This window comes from Bactrocera latifrons, unplaced genomic scaffold (assembly GCF_001853355.1).
Source record: "Bactrocera latifrons isolate USDA-ARS-PBARC rearing strain unplaced genomic scaffold, ASM185335v1 scaffold_31, whole genome shotgun sequence".
In the NCBI taxonomy this organism is placed as follows: domain Eukaryota; kingdom Metazoa; phylum Arthropoda; class Insecta; order Diptera; family Tephritidae; genus Bactrocera; species Bactrocera latifrons.
The window spans coordinates 622,442-644,514 of NW_017536741.1; the positions used below are offsets into that span (position 1 = coordinate 622,442).

Sequence of the window (22,073 nt, forward strand, 5' to 3'; positions counted from 1 at the left end):
GGTGCGCGCACGCTCCGAAGTACAGTCGCTGTGGTAGAAAATCAGTCCTATTACAAACTCTATATTTTCGATCTGAGGTACTGAATTTTTGAGATTTAGATCTGTAATTTCGCACTTGTTTTGTTCTCTGCAAGGAACCGTTCATTTGTCGGAACGGCCGACATCGGACCACTATAGCATATAGCTTTCATATAAACTGAACAATCGGAATCTAGTGCTTGTATATAAACTTCTTTATTTGATGAGATATCTTCACAAAATTAGACGTGGGTTATTACCTAAGGCAGTGGTGCAAACTTCAAAGAATTTGTTTAGATCGGATCACTATAATATATAGCTGCCATACAAACTGAAAAGTCGGAATCAAGTTCTTTTAAGGAACCTTTTATATTTGTGAAGGGCATTATCGATCCAGTGCAACCGAAGTTAACGTTTTTTCTTGTCTTTCCTTGAATTGATCCCCCACATATCTCTTGGGTTCTCATTGTAAGTATTGCGTAAACATTTATTGAAATAAATATTCTCAGATATTCGAAATGTCAATAGGTTCTTTGAGTGGGGAGCAGCCAGTATGACTAATTAGAAAGCAAAAATGGAAGCGTTGAGAGTTCAATGCCGGTCTTTTTTACTCAATCATGCTTTTGTAACATAAACCTTATTATTATTATTGTTATTATTACCACATCGTGGTAAAGAGGCGGTCCAATATTTCTATTCCTTGGCGGCCAACGGTAGGCTATGACAGTCCTTAAAGTTGATTTCGAACATAAAAGGTCCACTAGACATACATATATTGAATCGTAAATTTATTGAAATGCAACAGCTATAAAAAGTTATTTCAATCCAAAATTTCAGAGACTACAAATGTTGTTATATTAAATTGATAGGAGCTGCGGTTGTTCAAGGTGATAATGAGTGCAAGGGAACAGCGGCAGTTGTTGTTTCCAAGACTTTGGTTGACACCGGAAAATGCTCGATGATCTTCGCTACTTCTTCCACACGACAACAAAATGTATAACCGAGTGTTGGAATACGGCGTAGGTGTCCAAATCTGCTCTCTTTCAACCAGACAATGTCGTCACAGATATCCTTTTCACAGAACTCCGTGTGGTCTGGCGCCTCTATCTGTAAGCGAAATAGAGCAAAAGACTCTTAAGTGCGTCATGACTACTTATATGGTATGATATAGTTGATTTACATAGGGAGAATTGGTTGCTATTACAACAAATTCCTCGGTACTACTCGGTATGAGTGGTTTCAGATATGCCCATATATATTTGGGAGCCGATACGGCCAAGTCAATCGACTGTACAGTCACCTGTTCCGGCTTGCCATCTGGGTTCTCCTTCGCTGGCATTGTTGCAAAACTGTATATTTCTCAGAAAATGTACGTTTTTTGAGAGCATTTAAAAAAAAGCGCCAATTATTTTCACGCAGCTGTCGCCACCACATCGTATTGAAGATAAAGCTAAAAGCACCGAATTCATTGCGAAAATTATCATCTTGCAGAATGCTCTCGTAGTCGTATTCGAATGCCTTAAAAAATGGATTTGTATCGCTGCGCATATCATCTCTTGATTTATTGAAATGTGACTGGCTATGAGTCAATCAAAAATAAAAATATAAAAATATAATTTTGAAAATATTAGGTTGTCTAAAAACTCTTGCGGTATTTTCGCTAGTGGCGCTGAGAGCGCGTAGTTCTAGTTTTATTCGTCGCATCGAGCCATGCTATACCTTTTTAGAAAGCTCATTCCACGCGCTAACACGTGTTTGATTTATTGTCGTTTCTTTTAAGTCGTTCGTGAGTTATAGCACCGCAAACATGGAGCAAAATAAAGAGAAAATACGGCATCGGTCAGCCGTAGGATCGGTCAAGAGCTGGGCATGAGTCATCAAAAAAAATTTTATGAAAAATTCAATAAAAAAAATACCGCAAGACTTTTTTGACAAACTATTATAAACTGAAATTGTTTGTTTACCTCATGAAATCGAAATAGTTTTCCAGATTACCAACTGCTTGCGCAAGATTGACACCGAGTTCGTTCGAAAGGTTTGGCTTTGTGATAGATATAAAAAATTAAGGATATGCTTACATATATATAATCCATATGAAAAATATTTATTAATGGCATATAATAGCCAAGAGCACTCACCTCGCTTGAAATCCAAATATCATTTCTTTGGTAAGCTATATAGTTGGCATATTTCAGTGCAAAGCTCTCAAGATCATAACATATTGCTGACTTAATAACTGTACCAACTAACGGTATATTTTCGCCAATTGCATAACTCCCGAACTCATCACAGTTCGCCAATGTCCTTTCACTCTCATAAAGGTTGAAACTAATCGACGACGAGCATTGAATAGTGATTTGGGGATCATAGATATTTTCAAAATTCCCCTTCACATAGATGTTTCCATCCTTGCCACAAGATAGTAATGCCTTTTTATGAAGCGAATAGCGTTCCAAGCCATAGCCCCTATATCCATACATAAATAATTACAAAAATGTATTTGAAAAATCAGCTTACCTAAAGATTATGCCGCTCGCACAATAAACTTCAATACTTTCATTCTCACTAAGTTCAAGTCCACTTGGCTTCGCTCGAAATGTTATATTTTTGGAACCGAAATTTTTCGACAACAAAGGACTCGGATTCTGCACACGTAATCGACAAGCTTTTGCTGAACTTAAAGCTGTTACAATCAGCAAAAATAGTTTCAGATTTACTTCATACATCGTTACACTCTGGCGATCTAATGCAACTGACAAAGGCTTGGTTGGGTCTAGGCACTTTATATCAAGCGCCACTTATTGTTTATAAATGTAAACATTGTTGCTTGTTTATATTTTTTATGTCTGTATATATATGTGTACAGAAATATAATGAGCTATATATGCAACCGATATTGCTGAGAGAGCATTTTTCTATTTACACATTGCCGCATTGCGATTTCATACGATTATCATTGAAGGCCCTGTCACCGATTGCTTTTGCTGAATGCATTCGCGAGCATTTATTTCGCGCATTTATTTTCGTCTCGACTTTCAGCGTCCACTCTGGAGCCACCCTCAAGCTATTAGTATGTAGAGCCGACACAGTTTTCTTCATAGGGAGTAAATTATGTGATCGTCAATATACCATCCCATGTTCTCATACATTTTATCGATGTCATATTGAGTGGACGAAATATATCTGCCAATTCTTGAAAAAAAAAAAAACACACACACAAGCACACAAGCTAGTCAGTAATTTCGGTGAGAATTTTGATCATAAATTCTTCTTCTTTCTTCTTTTTATTTCATCACAATTTTTGCCCAGCTTTACTATAGCTAATTAACAAAATAGCATAGTTCTAACAAGTTAACTTACAGGGTTACATGGTTTACGAGTTTCAAAAAAAAAAAAAACCGTGTTTTATTGTCTTCATAGATTATACAACACCGCTGGAATATTGTCATACATTTGCAAGTTGATCCGAGTAATAGTTTCGGAGATACAGTCTTGAGAACTTGTGCGCTCGAGGCTAGCTAGGCTGAGGGCGCTGTCTTTAAATGCGTTTTTTCTCGAAACTGTGTCAGTAGGCAAGATTTTTCGAGAACTACTCAACCGATCTTCCACAGGTCCTCGAGATACAAGTTTTAAAGACTTGGACGAAGGATTTGAAAAAAAAATGTCGCGAAATTTTCACTGTAACTTTAATTTTTTTGTAAAAATTCTGCTAAAACTGCAATTTTCAGTATTTTCGCCTTCGCCTTCATCAGGGAGTTAGGACGCAGTTTTTTTTCCAAAAATTTCAGAATTTCTGTGTTAGTAGCGTATGTTTGTAAGAGTAAAAAATTCTAATAAGATATTCCAATTTTTATATGAGAAAATTTTGTTGAAAAAAGGGTGTCCTTTACCCGAGGAAACCCATGTAACCACTTTAAAATATGCTTAGAAAATTATTTTGAGCTTATTAAAGCAACGAGGTAATGTATGCTGAGCCACTGCATTAATGTGCTCTGCGAGGAGAGTCGTTTCTAAGGACAGTCATTCCAAACGAAGCACTCTTTTCAATGTTAACTTTTGCAATCTTGCTATGCTATAATATTTCTAGAAAACTGTTTAGTCATGTCAGAGAGTCAAACTAGTTGGAAAGTGGTTTACAATTAATGGATTTCAATAGTGGGACATAGGCAAATGTGAAAAAAGAGAAGTCAAATTACTTTTCTAAGCTCAGCTGAAGGTTTACAGTTGCAATAAAAAATATTTTCATTCTTCTGTATACAATCGAAACGAGTATTGGAATGAAATTCTATTTATTTTAGTAAAATGAGTATATTTTTTAGTTATTAGTTTTAATTACTTGTGTTCGCTGAAATAACATCATAGTATCATCTGTACTCTTTACTGTAGTTTCACCATCAGCCGGAACATGTAAGGGAATATAATCGATAATATTGGCGACCTCATCTGGGGGACAGCAGAAAGTGTAACCAAGTGTTGGTAGGCGTCGCAAGTAGCCGAATTTGCTTTCGTTCAACCACTTAATTTCGTCGCAAATATCAAAAGCGCAGAATGGATTATGCTCGGGGTCTTCAGCCTACATACGTACATATATTCAAACATATATAAAATTGTAAAAGGCATTTGTGTATGTATAGTATATATTTTATTGCGATTGTTGCATATCACTTACATAAGGTGAATTATGTCCGATGACAACAAACTCTTCAACATCATCGGCGGCTAGGGATTTCACGTAGGCCCACATATATGCCGGTACCAAAACCTCTGTGTCACTAGTTTCGACGGTTAGTAAATTCGGTTTTGATGAAGTGCAATTATTCGTAGCCGATGGTATGGTGATGTTGCCATAAGTGCCCACACTGACTACATACAATCTTAGAGTAGATTTTGTTCGTTGGCCAAGCGCTTCGAGGAAGTAGCGCCAATTCTCCTCGCGTAATTGACGCCACCATATGGTATTAAATGTGTCCAAATGTTCAAGTTCTATGCTTAGCGATTTGTCCTGTATTAAGTTGTCGACTTGAAATTGGTTTGCCAAAGCGCTATCCAATGAGTTCTTTCTACAAATAGTAAAAAATGATATGGTGGTTATACATAGTATGTATATGTGTAGCTCGTATATAATATAAAAAGAAAGTAAACTTACTTTATAAGATCAAAGTAATTGGTTAAATCGTTGGTTTTCAGGTCGAAATCGAGGCTTACAGGCAACACACCGGAGTTATGATTCTATTTTACATAAAAAAGGATTTGTTTGTTGAAGGATTTGTGTGCTGTTTTAGAAGAGAATGCGCATACCGTTTTGGATATTAAGACATTCTTTGAAGAGGCGACATACATGGCGAATTTCAGCGATAGTGCGTCCAGATCGTAACAGATGCCAGCCTTGATCACTTCGCCCACATCATCATTATTAAAACCGATTGCGTAATTGGTGAACCCATCACATTTTGGTAGAACTGTGCTGCTCTCGTAAAGTTTGAGTTGTATTTTGTTTGAGCATGAAACTCTTGCGTTTATATGTTCAACATCATTAATGGCAATCTTATTGTTAAAGCAATGGAACTCAAATGTATTATATATTCCAGATTGTAAAGGATAATAATAGCTGTTGTAATTGCTAGAAAAGCATATACGTTTATTTCATGAAACAAGTGCTAAAACTGAGGCATTGAAAATGTCTCTTTCCCTTACTTCGTCTGGCTTTCAACTATCAGTTCTCCATCACTGCAATGTGCTTTAACTGAATCTTCAAAAAACACTTTATCTTCCCGCGCTTTGAATGCTATGGTCCTCGAGCCAAATGTTTGCGTGAATAATGGAGAGATTCCTTCAACCGACAGTGTACAAGTTRACACATACTTAAAAATAGAGGCAACTGCCACAAGAAATACAAAACAGTGCAGATTCAACATTTTCACTTCGTCGACACAAATATTTAATAGAACTATAAAGGCAGGGATTGTTGAAGCTCCTTTTATACACAAACAGCAACAATACAAATATACAATTTAATACTGGGTGAATGATTTCAACGGTTTAAAATTACGGTGACAGATAAAGGCACGACTTTACAGGCCTGGCATTTTGCCTTGGCGGCGAATGTTGTGGTGGTGATGGTTAAATAATATTGTCTTAAAATTGTTTATATGTTCGATCAAATATCATTATAGAAAAATGTCTACCGTAGACCGACTAAGCGTTACGTTTCGATAAAGTAAACATTTTAATAACTGGAGTTAAAATTCAGTGAGATCGCTTTACTCTTTCATAAAAAGGTAAGATATTGCCACAACACCCTTTATTTGTAATTCTGCGATTATAAAATGCATTATTTATAGTTAATTCATATTAATTTGTTATCTGAGTTATATAACTACAATACAATTACTAATCGCAAAATACGTCAAAGATTTTTATACTCTTGCAATAAATATTCACAGAGTATAATAGTTGTGTTCAGCTAGCGGTTGTTTGTATCACCTCAAAATAATCGAGTTAGATATAGGATTATATGTAAAGCGTTTGTCCAGAACGATCAGAACCAACTGAATGATTGGAATCCAGTCCTGGTATAGGTTTGTCCGGAAAGTAATAGGACTGAGTCGATTTAAAATCTATTTTTATTGAATCAATCCTTACAATTCCTCAAAATTTTCAAAATAGAGTCCTTTTTCGTCGATTTAGCGCTGCCAGCGCGATTTCCAAGCATTGAAGGCGTCACGGAAGACATTCTCAGGAATAGTCTTGAGAGCCAAGGATATTTCCTCTGCCGTCTCAAAATGCCTGCCTTTCATCGGCCATTTCAAGCAAGGAACAAAAAAATCCGGCGGGTCTTAGTCGACGGTCTGAAGTCAAAACTTTGCGCACACGTATCACATTGTCGGTGTTTGCCGAAGTCGCAGGTCTCCCGGCCCGATCTTCGTCAGGGACCTCTTCCCGGACCACTTTTTGGACCACCGAAACAGGCTACTTTTTGCTAAAGCAACATCTGGGTAAGCCTGCTTCAGCATATCAAACTCCTCAGACCAGATCTACCGAGTTTTACGCAGATTTTAATTGCGTAACTCTGCTGTGACGAACGCTGCATTTTCGGCTTGCACCACTTACAGAAACACGTCGCGCGAGAATGTTTGTCCTGACTCTCCAGGTGCTCGGAGACAACTGACCAGCCGCTCGTTCGTTAGCTAGGAACTTCCTTTACCGAATCACGTCGGTGCGTGCACGCTCCAAAGTACGGTCGCGAAGGAAGAACATCAGTCCTATTACTTTCCGGACAAACCCTGTATTTCCCTAATAACAGTACATATTTGTGCTTAGAATGAAAAACCTACCTTAGACCCTATATAACTAACAAGCCTTAATTTTATTACCCCGGTTTTATTTCTTGCAATTTGCAAGAGCATGGAATGTTCGGTTATACCCGAACTTAGCTCTTCCTTACTTGTCAACAAAGTATTCTATCGCATTACTGCTTGCTAATCTTTTAAGGGCAGCATTATTTCAGACATTGTAGAAGCAGAAATTACAAGTTGCCGGTTAGAAATTATTTTAGTTCTTTATTCGAAACTGATAACAGTTATTTTCTATAATTCATCGTACGGTTGGCAATTTTCTACAATGCTTTTAAATTATTATACCGCACTAATCTAGAGGAAATTGCTTGAAGGACTGCGCCACCTCTTCTGGGCGACAGCAGAATGCAACTCCGAAGGTCGGCATCAGACGGGTGTGGCCAAATTTGCTTTTCTGCAGCCAGTCAATCTTGTCGCATATATCGTGGCAGAATATTGCCGAGCTCCTCAAGTAGAACTGAAATATGTTGAATATGTTTGTAAAATTTAGTTATATGGCGCGGTGGACGTGGGAGCTGGTACTTACATAAGGCGAATTGTAGCCGATGACAACAAACTCTTCGTTGACGTCGTCTTTAAGAGACTTCAAATATGACCAAATATATACCGGCGGTTGTACCACCAAACTGCCGACCTCAATAGATAAATGATCTCCGTCGGCGGTTATGTTGTTGCTGGCAATGTCCGGTATTCTCAACTCACCTGAAGTGCCAACATACACCCTGTATGGAATGAGTTTGGAGCGTGCGATCAGCGCGTCCAAGTAGAAACGCCAATTGCCAATGCGTAAGTTGCGCCACCACATTGTATTGAAGATGTGAGCGAATTCGGCGAACTCGGCTTGAAGCGGCATATCCTGCAACAGGCTAACATAGTCAAAGTCATATGTCTCCAATATCGGCACTGTTCGCTTGACATTGTCCAATTGTTGATTAAACTCGGTCTGACTGCAGAAGAAATATAATAGAATAGTCATGAGAGGGTTTTGGCTGGGCCAAATATGTTTGCTGACATACCTCATAAAAGAAAAATATGTATTGAGATTGCCGAGTTTCGTTTTGAAATCTACGGTCAATTGACTTTGGCTCAACGCCGAACTGTTCAACTGTAATTGCAAAACAAGTGTTAAGGGGATACGAGCAATTCTAAGAAATTTCACTCACATTGATGGTTTCACCATATCTAGGCCGGTAGGCCACGTAGTTAACGTATTTGAGCGCGAGTGTGTCGAGATCATAGCACATGCCCGCCGATATGATATCCTTCACATTCGGCACAGCGAGACCCATTGCATAGTTCATGTACTGCGTGCATTTCGGCAATTTCGTGCCACTCTCGTATAGTGTTAGCGTCCAAGCATCCTTGCAGCGGACATACACCGAATTCACGTTCGTATCCTTGTAAATGCTGGAATTCGCATTTCTATAATACAGTCGATAGCCTTTGTGGCACTTAAATTGTTTACTGCCATCGATATTGGTATTCTGCGGGCTCCCATTCAATTTCGTTTGAATACTAAAAAACAAAACTGTATATCGTGGCGAATCAAAGCAATTGTGCAAGCACTCACAAAATCCCGGTTAAGCAGTGCACCTCCACTTCGTCCGTTTCATTAAGCTTGATGGAGCCCTCTTCCTGCGCGTACATGACACGATGGACACCGTCCGTCTTCATTACCACCGGTAAGTTGTCGTGGAAGTGCAGCACACATTCGGCGTGCGCATGCCCGACGCTGCTCAGCAGCAACAGTGCTAAAGCAAGGAACATCACTTAGTCTAATTGTCGCTTTCAGCAGTTGATGAACGTTGTGTTGCTGCGGCTTGCGGCGCTTAAGTTGTCACGAATGCAACTATGTGCTGCAAGCGGTCCACTTGGCTTTTTATTGCGATTTGGTTTTCGTGAAAGCATTGAGTGACAGTTGCTTTTGTTAACGGTATACCTCATAAGGGGGTGGTGCAACTAGAAAGATGTTTTGTTGGCTGCAGCAGCGCTTAGTATCGCCGTCGTTCGATAAGAAAACATCTGCGCGGTAGATATTGAGAAGCCGCCGCATTTATTACATACAAAGCTATTAAACGCTAGTTTCTGTTGCGTGCGCTCACCAAAATTAATACAAGCTGATGCCAGAGATTAACGGTACTTTAGCTCAGCGCAGTAGACCCGTAAAGTTATGCGAGGTATCTCATTGCCGTTCATTAGCCTTGTAAAAGGTTCTCTCGATAATCGGTCAACTTTTTTGGCTCTCCATTTACCGCTCACCAAAGAAAAATCGTGTTTGGGAATGTTGTGTCAATTTCGCGTACCGACTTCGGAACACATTCACTAGTCAGAGAAGTTTGCAAGTCGCACCTAAGTACTAGGATGTTACTCTTTCCCCAAGTTCTTTTTTGGTTTAAAGCCTCCAATTTCAACCCCACTAGGTGTTGCATAGGGTTTAGTTCAGGAGTTCCGTTTCTTAACAAGTTTTGAGAGATATGTGTGGTCATTAGATTGCATGAACTCCTATTTTAAGGTAATTTCTTCTTCGCCTATGGTAGCATCAACATCTCCAGTATATTAACATAGTATGGAGAACACACTTTTCTCTTATTCCGAATATCGGAGCAACTGCTGAGGCGGAAAGCATCCCCATAGCATTTGCTAGCTGAAGGGGCCTCCAAATCCCTTCCAATTGGTCTATTCCGCATTGTCTGACTGGATACTAATACCTGCAATATATTCTTGAGGTCCTTTGCATTCAAAGGATCGTCGAAGTTTTGGGATGTGGTTCGCTTTCTGCGGCGTTGTTTTTTCATCAACTGTGTAAATACACAGAACCATCTATGAGTGTATCGCCACAAGATTTATTTAAATTAACGCCAAACAAAAAATGTCGATTTCAAAATATTGGGCCAATTATAAAACAATCAATCGTGTGAATTTCATGACAACAGAAAAATCTCCTCAATATTCCCATGCACTTTATACGAGTGTTCGTGAGCAAGAACAACAATAACAACTGCTGTATACAAGCATACGTCCTTGTTAAAGGCATGTACTACATACATATGTGTGTCTTTATGAAAACAATCAAGGAAGGTTCTTGCAGGATGAGCAGCTTAAGCAGTGAAGCAATGAGAATGAACCTGTGCAGAGTACGGCAGTGGATTCCTGAGCTACCGCATAACAAGTGCACAACTGCTTACATATCTATAACGCGATTAACATTTGCCTACATTAAGGTGGTGCAAATTTGCCTCCAAAATATTTAAAGTATTAATTTTGTATGATTTAATTTTATCGAAGCCAGACTCTTCCTTTCTTTAAAATTGTTCTTATTAGCGATTATAGAAATATACATATTATATTCGCGAATATAGAGCTAAAATGTCTGTCAATCGAACCAATGAAAATGTTTCTCATAGTCAATGAAAATAGTTCCGTGTGAATCGCCAAAAAACTGGCGAAAATATTGAGTTTTGGACGACTTTCGATGCTTTCTGGTATGACTACCTCTGAGAACGCTTACGACGAAATTCAGCCAGTACTTGAGCATTAAATATGCTGGGATCGATTTTCTGGAACACATAACAAGTCATTGCCTTACATCGACGAGACGGGCGATCGTCGGTCCAACTAAATTTTAAAATATTTTTTAGCTCATATAGCACTGATTATGAATAACTTTTTCCTTACTGCGGTTATAGCCGAGTTTACAAGAGCGCGCCAGTCGTTTTTCCTTTCTATTGTTTGGCATCAATTGGAGATTCCAAGTGTAGCCAACTCCTTCTTTACCTTGTCTTTCCAACATAGTGGATATCTTTCTCTTCCTCTGTTTCCCTCGGCGGATACTGCGTCGAATACTGTCAGAGCTGGAGTGTCTTCATCCATTCGGACGACGCTGGGTTTCGGACCCGCCACGTCAAGGAACGCCTCCAATGAAAAGGAAACAACAGCCATGGATTATGAATAAAGCATCAGCAAAATCACAGATTTATGGGCTATATAGGTGCTTTTTCCTTGTTACCAAAAAATATTGAACCACCTTTATATACATACATACATATCTATAATATACATATATGTATGTGTGGCTAGGTATGGTTGCAGGCCGATATTTGCGCTGGCTTCGACAACAACAAAGCAGTGTAAAATCAGAAAAAGTGCACACAAAAAAAACGAAGCAACAACAACGAAGCGGCAAGGAATTCTCAGCAGCATGTCAACACTTTCGAGTATGTGTGGGAATTTTTCCGCCGCAGCGAAAATGAACAAGTGAAATGAGAATCCACGCCTACGCACACAAAAGCCGCACACCCACATACAGACACAGGGCGTGCATAGATATCGCCGGCACATATGTGCCTCCTGAAGAGGTGTGCGTGTGAATTAACGATTATTAATGCATGCGAAAGGATACGACAAAGCATAAACGCCGTTAAAGGAAATTAATTTTAATACATTTTATTCACTTTTGAATCTTTCCAAATACTTTCCTCTGCACATATTCTTCATTAATCCTCAGCAACGAGATGAACGTGTGAACTTGGTGGCTCAGGTGTAGCGCACTCGAGGACCGGCGTGTCAGCATATGAATGCATAGCGGAAAAGGAGTGTGTTTGTTCCGCTATCACGACGGCGATGCTTGTGTGTGTGTATGCGTGCAAATAATTTAATCATTTGCCTCTCTCCTGCTTCGCAGCGGAAATGCTGTAGTCGTGGAAGTGGCAGCACGCAAATCGAGTGACTGCCACACGCTTACTCTTCTGACAATTAAAAGCGGAAGTCAATTTGTTTGCATTTACAAGGATTTCCCATTGAAATGTTTCGAACAGTGTGGAACCAAAGGTATGGTCAGTCTGATAGCTGCTGATAGAAACAAGTTTTGAAAGAAATTTAAATCTTTTTATTAGCAAGAAATAATGGCAGATTTTATTCAAAGTCAATTTAATCCTTTAATGGATCATTGGTTTCCTCGGGTAAAAAACAGTTTTTTTCAATAATTATTTTATCATATATAAAATGAAATATTTTACTAGAATTTTTTATTGTTACAAATATACACTACATATTAACAAAGAAATTCTGAAATTTTTGGAAAGAATATCTTAAACTCGGCCATAGCATAGAAATAGCATCGCATTTCCGGTGAACCCTCGAGAAAAACTGCGCCGGCGTTGGCAGGATAACTCCTTACATGATCATCTAAAGTGAAAAATACGTGTTTTAGTTAAAACCTTAACTTAAAGGAAGGAAAAAAAATTGAAAATTATATCTTTGCCGACATTTTTGTAAAAAAAAAATGAAAATTTCGCGACATTTTGTTTATCAAATAGTTGTAATCGAAAAAATCCTTGGTCCAAGTCTTTAAAAGTTGTATCTCAAAGACCTGCGTAAAATTTTATGAAGATCGGTTGAGTAATTCTCAGAGACATCTTGCCAACCGATTTCAAAGACACAGTTTACTCTTTTAAAGAGGGAGCAATTCGCTCAGCTAGCCTCGAGCGCATAAGTTCTCAAGGCTGTAGCTACGAAACTATTACTCGCATCAACTTAGGAGTGTTGTTAAATTTAAAAAGAAAAAAAAACGATTTTTAAAACCCGTAAATCAAGGTAACCCTTTAAGTGGTTATGCTAGTCTAAGAATTAAAAAAAATCGAAATCTTTTTTTTTCACAATTCGATTGTTTAGGTATAAATACGTTAAAAAAATAATACCTCTTTAATCTTCACACAGCCAACCATGTGAAAGGATGGTTTAAAACACTGCACACTGATTACCGGAAGTATTGCTAAATGTATTGTGTCTATTGTCGGAAGTAGACAGCATTCCTATTGGCACCCCATAGAAAAGACTGTAGGAGCATGAAGGGAATACTAACTGGTCACGGTCTACTAGCGACACTGGGGCTGATAAATCGAGAAGACTGCAGGAAATGCCTAGGAATGGACACCAGGGAACCAATGCAGCATCTCGTGTGTACTCTCAAAAGCACGCTGTAAACATCTGGGGTCACCACAGTATGATGCACTGGAAGAGGTATCGAAAGTGAGGCCGCAGAGTCTGTTAAAATTCGTTTCATCTGTTATCGCAAAGGACCAAACTGGTGTAGCTTACCAGAACCCTGTTTAAGCCGTAATGTTACTTTGTACCACAGCGGAGATCAGTGTGACAATCTTCTGAAAAAAACAAAGTGCTTACAATAATTTGTCGCGCACTGTATTTACATAGGTTTGCGTATGTCGTGCGGAAGCGGCCTTCAATCATAATTATTCGCACTTTGTGCGAACGTGCAAACTTACAAACACACTCACGCATACGCTGGAAGAGTAATATTTGCATGCCTGCATGTACATATGTGTAAGTGTGTCTGTTCCTATGCATATGTACGAAACTGCACGCATTTTGATAAGACCCGCGCGTGTGTGTGTGTGCTATGCTATATAAAGCCGCAATAATTTGTACTACTCACAATCGTGTGGTGCAAATATTGATAAGCGTGCAGCAAATTAGTCCACCTCCCGTTATCGTTGCTATAAAAAGGCGATCCACGCCAGAGAAGTGCGATCCATGAATGCCGTTGAACAACAAAAAGATTCGAGTGCCAAAGTCAGGTCCAGTGAATTCAACGCAAACGCAGTGTTCGAAGGAAGGCAGGCGTTTTTCAGGCTCTACAACCGTTTAATAAAAAAATAAGCTCCACCATGTACCACTTTGTAAGTATTTGAACTAAATATTATTGATGTTGTTGTTTATTAAATCGTTCAATTAGAATTAATTTTTCTTCTTAATTTAGAAGATCAAAGCAGTTGTACTCGTTTCGTTCGTACTAATCCTCTATCTGCAAACGATGACTGCACGGCCGCTCAGCTCTCACGAACACAAAGCCACACAGCAGCCTTACGGCGCTGTGCCAAAGACGAAAGACTCCGACATGGCCACTGAGTTCCCACACACCATCGATGAGCCAATACTACACGAATTGGACGCAGCATTAATGAAATTGGCCAATGTTTATATGCAGGCGCTTTTCTCCGGCACACACACGGCTGAGTTGGAGGTGGAGTTGGATGCCTTGGAGCTGCGATTCTACGATTTATTAGACTCGCTTTACAGGGAAGACCGTATGTCGGAATATATGAAATATGAGGCCGAGGTCACGCATCAAATGATTATCTACAACTTGCTGAAGAGACTCTTTGGCTACGCAAAGGATGATGCGGCTGCGTAGAAAGCTGATGAAGTTGACGAAGCCAAGAAATGAAGATCGCATGAGCGGCAGAGTCAGCAGTAATGAGACTCGCAATGATCAGTTCTCAACTCAGCAGACTATTCGCGAAACAGGGGGGTTATTGTGTCTGGCAAGAGATCAAATGGTGCATGAAATCATTAGTGCTTAGTGATTATGAAATTTTGGTTTAACCGTGAGTTGTGGCATCAAAGTGATTAGATTTAAAGAATGCTTCTCTCATTAGTCCAAGAAGTGAAATTTCACAATATGCAAGTATTTTTATATAAATCTGAAAGTTATTGCTCGAGGTCGATATAATGGTACGTACTTATTGCAGAGACATAAATTGCGCATAAACTAAGAGCTACTGAATCAAGCCAAATTGTTATACTCACCCCTTAAATAAAAAAAATTATATATTTTAATAATGAGTAGTCGAAAAAGTCTTTTCGTATTTCTAATCAAACTTCAACTTATTTTTTATATTTATAATGAATTTTAATGAACCAAATATATATGCCATTTTGGTCGACAGAGACATTATTCCATCAGTGTAAAACTTTTCTATTTTCTCGGCGAAAACCTACGACAAGCAATTTTCACAGGCTTTTCTTGAAGCCAACTTTACTCCATTAAGGGAGTTCTGCATTGACCGAAACAAATGGTAGTCCGATGACGTAAGGTCAGAGCTATATTGTGGATGCATCAAAACTTCCCAGCCAAGCTCTCCCACTTTTTCCCGAGTCATAAAATATGTGTGTGGTCTAGCGTTGTCCCGATGGAAGACGGAGCCCTTTCTGTTGATCAGTTCTGGCCATTTTTTTCGATTGCTTGCTCCAGTCTCATCAGTTGTTGACAGTAAAATGTAGAATCAATCGTTCGACCAAACTGAAGCAGTTCATTTCCAATCCCACCAAACACTCAGCATAACCTTTCGAGACGTCAATTCTGGCCTTGCAACCATTTGTTGAGCTTCACCACGCTTTGACCATGATATTTTTCACACATTATTGTGGTATTTGGCCCACTTTTCGTCTGCTGTTACCATTCGCTTTAAAAATGGTTCGATTTCATTTCGTTTCAACAAAGGGTCGCAGATGTTAACTCGCTCTATCAAATTTTTCACAGACAATTCATGTGGTACCCAAACATGGAGCTCTTTTTTAGCCAGTCTTTTTTAAATGGTTCAAAACCGTGTGATGATGAATGTTAAGTTCCTCAGCTTATGTGCCGGTACTGGTCAATTTTTTCCATAATTTCAACTACTTTTTCAACGATAGGTCGGCCAGAGCGAGGCGCATCTCTCACATCGAAACTTCCAGAACGGAAGCAAGCGAACCATTCCCGTGTTACACTGAACTGTTACAGCATCGTCTCCGTAAACTTCGCAAATTTCATTGGTGGCTTGCGTGGCATTCTTCCGTTTTTTGTACACAAATTTCAAAATATAGCGAATTTCTTCGATATTTTCGGTCATTTTTGAACAGCTGTAACTATTTTGAACTTAAAATGAAGTTTAAAATCTCACCTTTCCAACACTATATGGTATGACATAATGTAATTGGTGGCTGGTGGAGATATACAACTGCAATGACATCTATTGACAAAATACGAAATGACTTTTTCGACTACCCAATATTATACTCACATCTCACTGCTTAAATAAAATAGCAGTACTTTTAAATATCTTGAAAATTTATTTCCACTTTTGGTTTGTTTACAGATCCATTCTTAAAATACTAATTAAGGAATTAATTGCTCTACTTTACTCTCCATTTTTCTTGGCAAATGAACGCTCTCTAAAGAATTAAATTTATTTACAAATAATATTTGCATGTCTCTTATATGGAATTCAAAGTATAATCTATTGTTATGAGAATAATCATTTCACAAATAATCAATGAAATATCTTTCCTTAAAATATGATCACGTGTAAATCCTAAAAGTATGCTTAACAAAAGAAATGACTTAAACACGCAGCAGCCAATGTGCGCTGACATTAATATCTAACTGTATTTTAGTTACAATTTAAAATAATAAAAAACAAAACAAGCGAAAACAAAATTTGTTAAACTTAAAATATTTGTCTTATTTGATATTACACGCTAAGTCAATCAGAACATCAAAATGAAATATCCATTAAATTTTTATATATAGTATATACATACAAATAAACATATGACAAAATTGAACAACCTTAGACGAGACTTAAAACATAAATCATCGCTTCACAGTTAGATGAAGCACAAAAACAAAATATGCTAATAAATATAATAATAAAGTGACGACGTAAGCCTTAGTAAATATGTACATGGGCGTAGGCTTACATCTGTCTCTTCCTATTGAACATAAGACTAAAATGCGAGTTTGCCATGTTCCAATTCAAAAGTTACTTTCAACACTAACACATGTACAAAACATTCAAAAACAAAGGTCAAAAATTAAATAGGCAAAGAAAAACCTTAAAACTTAACATTGACAAGTGAGTGAACAGAAAACAAAATAGTTGTTGTTGCACTGAAAAATCTTTTTCAAATTCATCAAAAAAACCGCCAAGTTGGTAAGCTATTCAGCACGCACCTTGCCGTCTCTAAATCGCACTTTGCGCCAGACAAAGTGGACCAGCTCAGCGCTTCACCACGGTCGCCACATATTATCGCCGTCCTCTTTCAGCTCCTGCAATTTGTGCTTTTGCTTAACCAAAGTGGCCTCCGATGACGTCTCATTGCTTTTAGGCAAGTCCAAGGCAATTTTTTTGCTGGCTGGTGCCTCGCACGCATCGCTCGAGTCCGCTTCATCGTCCAGCGAGCGCTTCAATGAGCCGTTCAATTCGACGCCACTGTCGCTGCAATCGTTGTTGTTGTTACTGCCGAGGCCGAGACTGCTGGTGCTGGTGTTGCAACTGTTGCCGGCGCTGCCGCTGGTAGAGGACACCTGTTGCTGTTGCAAATGCAGTGACAATTTGGCAGTGCTGCTGGCAGCTGACGAAAGCGATGCAGCGGAGCTGGTTAAGTTGGAGTGCGATGAGTCGGCGCTGTTTGGTGTGGAGAAAACACCGGAGAAGCTGTGCTCCTGTTGGTGGTCGCCGGTCACGTCGAGCGGTGGTGTGGCTGGACGCGAGCCAGTGAAATCGGAGCTGGTGTGCATCAGTGAGTCTTCGCCCTGGCTGGACACCGATGAGATGGGACTGAGCGGAGGGCTGTTGGTGGCTGTGGAGCTTTGATGGTGCAGTTGGTGTGCGGGTGCTGCAGCACGTTGTTGCTGTTGCTGCGTTTGTAGTGCGCTGGCAGCCAAGAAGCCGACATTGTTATTCAGCTGAGCGACATGGACTGGAGCGACCGCGTTCACCTGCAGTTGTGTTGGCGCAACTGGCGGTCGGCTGAAGGCGCTTAAACGCTTGAAATTCGCCGCAAAGTCGTTGATGGGGATGCCGGTTGCGGGCATGGCTGTGGGTGCTGCAGCGCCTGTTGTTGCGCTTGCCGCTGGAGATGTTGGCGCGGCGGAATTCCGACCGTGCGGAAAGTTCACAAATGGTGCGGCATTGTTGTTGTTACTCACAATGTTCGCATGCGCTGTGGTCGGCATAATAAGTGCGAATTCGCCGGATGGCAAACGCGATGGTATCAGTTGCACGCCACCCATTTGCACCGGTGGCATGGCCGATGCTGCTGCTGCGGTGAGATTGTTGCCGAAATTTCCATTGTTGCTATTATTGTTGTTTAAGTCTTGTGGCATCGGCGGAAAAAGCGCTGCAGGCGCGCCGGCAGCAGCCATTGTTAATGGATTAGCGGCCAAAGTGGCACCAAACAAACTGCTCGGGGCGGACATGCCCATGCCTAGTTGGCCGCGGTAGCCATTATTGAAATTGCTCATCGAGCCCAGTTGCTCCAAGTTACTGGCGCAGCTATTGAGGTGATTGGTGAGACGCTGGCGAACCATAGCATCAACGCCATCCAATTGGTTAATGTAACGATTGACTTCCTCGGCGCATTCTATGAAGCCGGTCTTGAATTTATGCACCACGGTCGGATCGGTTTGAATGGCCATGTTGAGCTGTTGTCGCTGAACGGATTGCAAGTGCTTTACCGTCATCTCCAGAATGTCGGCCTTCTCCAATTTTGTATGACGGGCGGGCTGCAGAAAGGAAACGAATGCTTCATAAGTATTTACATGACAGGGCTTTTTGAAAACAAATATAAGGGCGCCAAGTTTTAAAAATTATGAGTAGAATGAAAATAACCAATGATTTTATTATTAAGTAACTAAACTAAAATGTGGACTTTCTTCGTTACAAAATATTCTAGAAAGTTTTACTGCCGCTGGGCTTTTTAACAAAACTCCAGTCTTTGTTATGACATGAGATATGCTCCTGCTCTAAGCTCCACAGCTCTTCGCATTTGACGAAATGCTCGGCTATGCCTTCAAGTATTTCACACATTTCCGTGAATTGAAAATATTTTTTAGCTCTCGCTTGTTGGCTGCTTTTTTCCATAAAGCTTCTAATTGATTGCAATTTGTACGAAAAATCCCACCATAAGCGTTAAGCGAAAAGGCCAGACCGCAGAGCACTTCGCCGAAAACACAGCGGGGACAGCATCGGAAGATGAAAGCGTAAAAGAGGTTCAGTATGCAACATACATGCATAAACTCATGTGTACCACATGACATGGACCAAACTGACCACAAAACTGCTTATTTAGGTGCGAGTTAACAGAGTCCCTTAAAAATATCAGTATACCATTTTTGTTTTTGTATTTGGCTGCCAGAAGAAGCACTGATCGCTGATGATCGGCACACGATCGTGACAGACAACATAAAAATGAGCAAAAACAGCGAGCTGTGCAAGCGAAGACCGCTGATACGCGAACGGGTGCGCTGTTAGGCGATGTGTGAAGCTACTTGTAGCCGGTGGCAGATCAGCCAAACACCTATGCACATAGCACAGATCACTTATGGACAGCCCATGTGCTTTGCAACCGTCTGCAGCCGACGTTCAAGCAAAAAGCCGCAACAAGATGGCAAAGTGCAATTGTTCTGTGGTTTGTTGTCTTTTCACATTCGCATTGCTCTTATTATGCCGATGATCTCTGCGCTCGCGTGAAGCGGCTCTTCGTAAAGCGCTGATCAATGCACATGAATATATGCATACATACAAGCACATGCAACGTCCTCGTCGTTTTTCGCATATTTGCTTTGTTTTGTCTGACTGCTGAATTTTGCTGATTCACAACTGCTCCACACGTTTCTTTGTTTGTGTGCCTCGTGTGTGTGTGAGTCTGCTGACCAAGTTTCCCACGCAACACGTTTACCTTCGACTTGGTTTAAGCGTGTTGTTGCTTATATTGTTTACTTTTGCTACTCCTTCCACTGACGTCTGCAAGCGAGCGCCGATCTGCCTCACGATCAGCAACTTAATTCAAGTTCGCTCTCAACCAATGCGTCGACGATTCATGATAATGAAGATCACACAATCATTATCATATGCGGCATAATGGTCAATGGTGCTTCTTGTGTTGTTGGCGTTTTTTCTCACACTTAACACTCGAAGCCGAGGTTTTGCAGAACAGCAGGATCATGCATTTTTTTCGTTTTGTTTCCCAATATTTGTTCGTGTCTCATAAAAACATGCAAGTAGTGCTTGTTGGAACGTTTTTTCTTGGATTCTCGCTTTTATTCAGCGTCACAATGACCCGAAACAGGTTCCCACTCAATGGCCTCGCAATTTACTCATATTGCCCTTTCGCCTGTGAAACAAGTGATTCTATCATCGTCTGACGTTCGCTTTTATCAGCGCCGCCAGTGCTGCCGTCGGCTTCTTCACACACACTCAAAGGACATGCGTTTTTCGCTGAACCATTCCTCCCCAACTACGCACACGTTTTCTTCGATACGGTGTCTTTAAAAGAATTTTACACTCAATTTAATTGTTTATAATACCGAGGGAATATAAATTCCAACACCAAAACCACAAGGCGTATTGGCGTGGCGCACCGAAGGACACTGCGGCAACAGCGAGTCATTGTCGGCGAGAGCATTAGCGTGCGAACCACTTGATCTTGCTTTGATTTGCCGTTGTTGTTGTACTTTGTAATTGATTCTATTGAAATTTGACGCCACTCAGTAATTGATGGAAGCAGTTTAATGGCACTCCGCCACAAATTAAGTACGGTAACCGTTTTATCAGTTAGTTGCAAAAGTTGTGAAGCGAAAGGCTTCAGTCAGTCATTGTTTCGTGCAATGTGTACATACAAGTAATTATGCATTTATGTAGGTGGAGATTTACATAAAATGTGGAAATAATTATCAGTGAGTTTATTCGACCTATTGAACTCAGCAATTTATAGTCTATTTTAAGATTTCTTGCTTGAATTTGCTGCAGCTCTCCGCTGATCTTTGTGATTTCGCGGGAAAGTCTACAAAGTGGTTTCAATTTCCTATATATATTTAAAGGGCTTAAAAGAGGATGTGTGCTAAAGATACTATCAGCAAGAGTTATCAAAGCTTCGTCCGCTCTGAACTCAATCTCAAAGAGTTTCCCATTAAAGTAACCATACTAGTTCTACAAGGCGCTACTTGCTGGAGGGTTTACTGTTTTTAAAGAAAGTGGCTTCAAGAACTTACGTCTTTCTTCATTGCTTCCAGAATTAGTGATTTGAGCTCGTTTAGGCAATGATTTATGCGTGCTCGCCGTCGCTTCTCCATAATTGGCTTGTTCGTCTGCAAAAAAGAAAAAAAAAAGAAAAAAAGAGTGAGCAGCATGTCTATTCTTTGAGACAGAAAGCTTATATGGTGTATAAAAATTTATATAATATATGGTAAGTTAACAGTATAGAAGAAGTGCAGTGAATGATCTTGGACAGTCGATTCGGCTTTGTTTTTAAGTTAGAGTTAAGACATCTTGCTTTAAATGATAGAGGCTGAAGAATTTTTTTTATGACAAAAATAGGACTTGGAGCTTTGAGTTAAGTTTCCAAAATATGGAAATTCCGAAATTGTTTCGAAGGCCAACTGTTTGCTCCAAGACTCTTTGTATCTAATTTTAAATATTTTACTCCAAAAAATGAAAATTTCGGAGAACTAGTTTCGAATCGAGCTATTCACCAATTTTACTTAATTGTCTCCAAAGAGTTGGCACATTGAAACTTTCCGCAAGCTTCCGTTATGAAATTGTTCGCTAATGTCAAGCAAGATTTCTATTTTTTTAATCTATCTACCTTTCTCAGCTCGGCTTTCGATAGTCCATGCGGATTGGACATTTGGCCCTGTCCGTTGCCGTTTGCACCGTTATAACTGTCGCTATAACCGTTAGAGCAATCGAAGTCATCGTCCGAATGATAATCGTTTTTGTAATCCATTTTTGTAGCTCCAATAATTACAAGTTCCTGTTTATCCACTTATTTAACGATGTTGTACACGAAAAACACTACCAACAGCAACAAAAATGTTTGGTATTTTTTTATCAGCGACATAGGCGCACACAATAGTTTAAA

The 22,073-nt window shown here is 39.8% G+C and overlaps 4 protein-coding genes and 1 pseudogene across 5 annotated transcripts; 1 reads left to right on the top strand and 4 right to left on the bottom strand.

Annotated features, from left to right (window-relative positions):
* Positions 1 to 785: 785 nt before the first annotated feature.
* Positions 786 to 3,548, bottom strand: LOC108970843 (annotated as a pseudogene).
* Positions 3,549 to 4,288: 740 nt separating this feature from the next.
* LOC108970844 lies at positions 4,289 to 5,952 on the bottom strand. Its single transcript, XM_018936500.1, has 5 exons — positions 5,713 to 5,952; positions 5,317 to 5,638; positions 5,165 to 5,247; positions 4,688 to 5,078; positions 4,289 to 4,591 (listed from the first exon to the last, which is right to left on the bottom strand). Exons 1-5 carry the CDS (start codon positions 5,931 to 5,933, stop codon positions 4,334 to 4,336), a joined length of 1,275 nt encoding a protein of 424 aa, XP_018792045.1. The 5' UTR covers positions 5,934 to 5,952; the 3' UTR covers positions 4,289 to 4,333.
* Positions 5,953 to 7,557: 1,605 nt separating this feature from the next.
* Positions 7,558 to 9,207, bottom strand: LOC108970738. Its single transcript, XM_018936275.1, has 5 exons — positions 8,944 to 9,207; positions 8,537 to 8,888; positions 8,390 to 8,478; positions 7,900 to 8,320; positions 7,558 to 7,830 (listed from the first exon to the last, which is right to left on the bottom strand). The coding sequence occupies exons 1-5, from the start codon at positions 9,138 to 9,140 to the stop codon at positions 7,663 to 7,665; spliced, it is 1,227 nt and encodes a 408-aa protein (XP_018791820.1). The 5' UTR covers positions 9,141 to 9,207; the 3' UTR covers positions 7,558 to 7,662.
* Positions 9,208 to 13,863: 4,656 nt separating this feature from the next.
* LOC108970739 lies at positions 13,864 to 14,973 on the top strand. 2 transcript variants are annotated; one of them, XM_018936276.1, is made up of 2 exons: positions 13,864 to 14,068; positions 14,149 to 14,973. In XM_018936276.1, the coding sequence occupies exons 1-2, from the start codon at positions 14,057 to 14,059 to the stop codon at positions 14,581 to 14,583; spliced, it is 447 nt and encodes a 148-aa protein (XP_018791821.1). In that variant the 5' UTR covers positions 13,864 to 14,056; the 3' UTR covers positions 14,584 to 14,973. The 2 variants fall into 2 exon arrangements, with proteins under 2 accessions (XP_018791821.1, XP_018791822.1); XM_018936277.1 differs by having other exon boundaries at positions 14,152 to 14,973.
* Positions 14,974 to 16,294: 1,321 nt separating this feature from the next.
* On the bottom strand, positions 16,295 to 21,938 carry LOC108970726 (protein deadpan). Its single transcript, XM_018936259.1, has 3 exons — positions 21,798 to 21,938; positions 21,205 to 21,300; positions 16,295 to 18,717 (listed from the first exon to the last, which is right to left on the bottom strand). Exons 1-3 carry the CDS (start codon positions 21,936 to 21,938, stop codon positions 17,218 to 17,220), a joined length of 1,737 nt encoding a protein of 578 aa, XP_018791804.1. The 3' UTR covers positions 16,295 to 17,217.
* Between the last annotated feature and the right edge of the window lie 135 nt (positions 21,939 to 22,073).

Coding starts and splice junctions, on each gene's coding strand:
- LOC108970726 (XM_018936259.1), bottom strand. CDS start 21,938: ATGGATTACAAAAACGATTATCATTCGGACGATGACTTCGATTGCTCT. Junction 21,301..21,797: donor CGAAAGCCGAGCTGAGAAAG/GTAGATAGATTA, acceptor TCTTTTTTGCAG/ACGAACAAGCCAATTATGGA. Junction 18,718..21,204: donor TGGAAGCAATGAAGAAAGAC/GTAAGTTCTTGA, acceptor TCCTTTCTGCAG/CCCGCCCGTCATACAAAATT.
- LOC108970738 (XM_018936275.1), bottom strand. CDS start 9,140: ATGTTCCTTGCTTTAGCACTGTTGCTGCTGAGCAGCGTCGGGCATGCG. Junction 8,889..8,943: donor CACTGCTTAACCGGGATTTT/GTGAGTGCTTGC, acceptor TTTGTTTTTTAG/TATTCAAACGAAATTGAATG. Junction 8,321..8,389: donor ACATATTTTTCTTTTATGAG/GTATGTCAGCAA, acceptor TTTCTTCTGCAG/TCAGACCGAGTTTAATCAAC.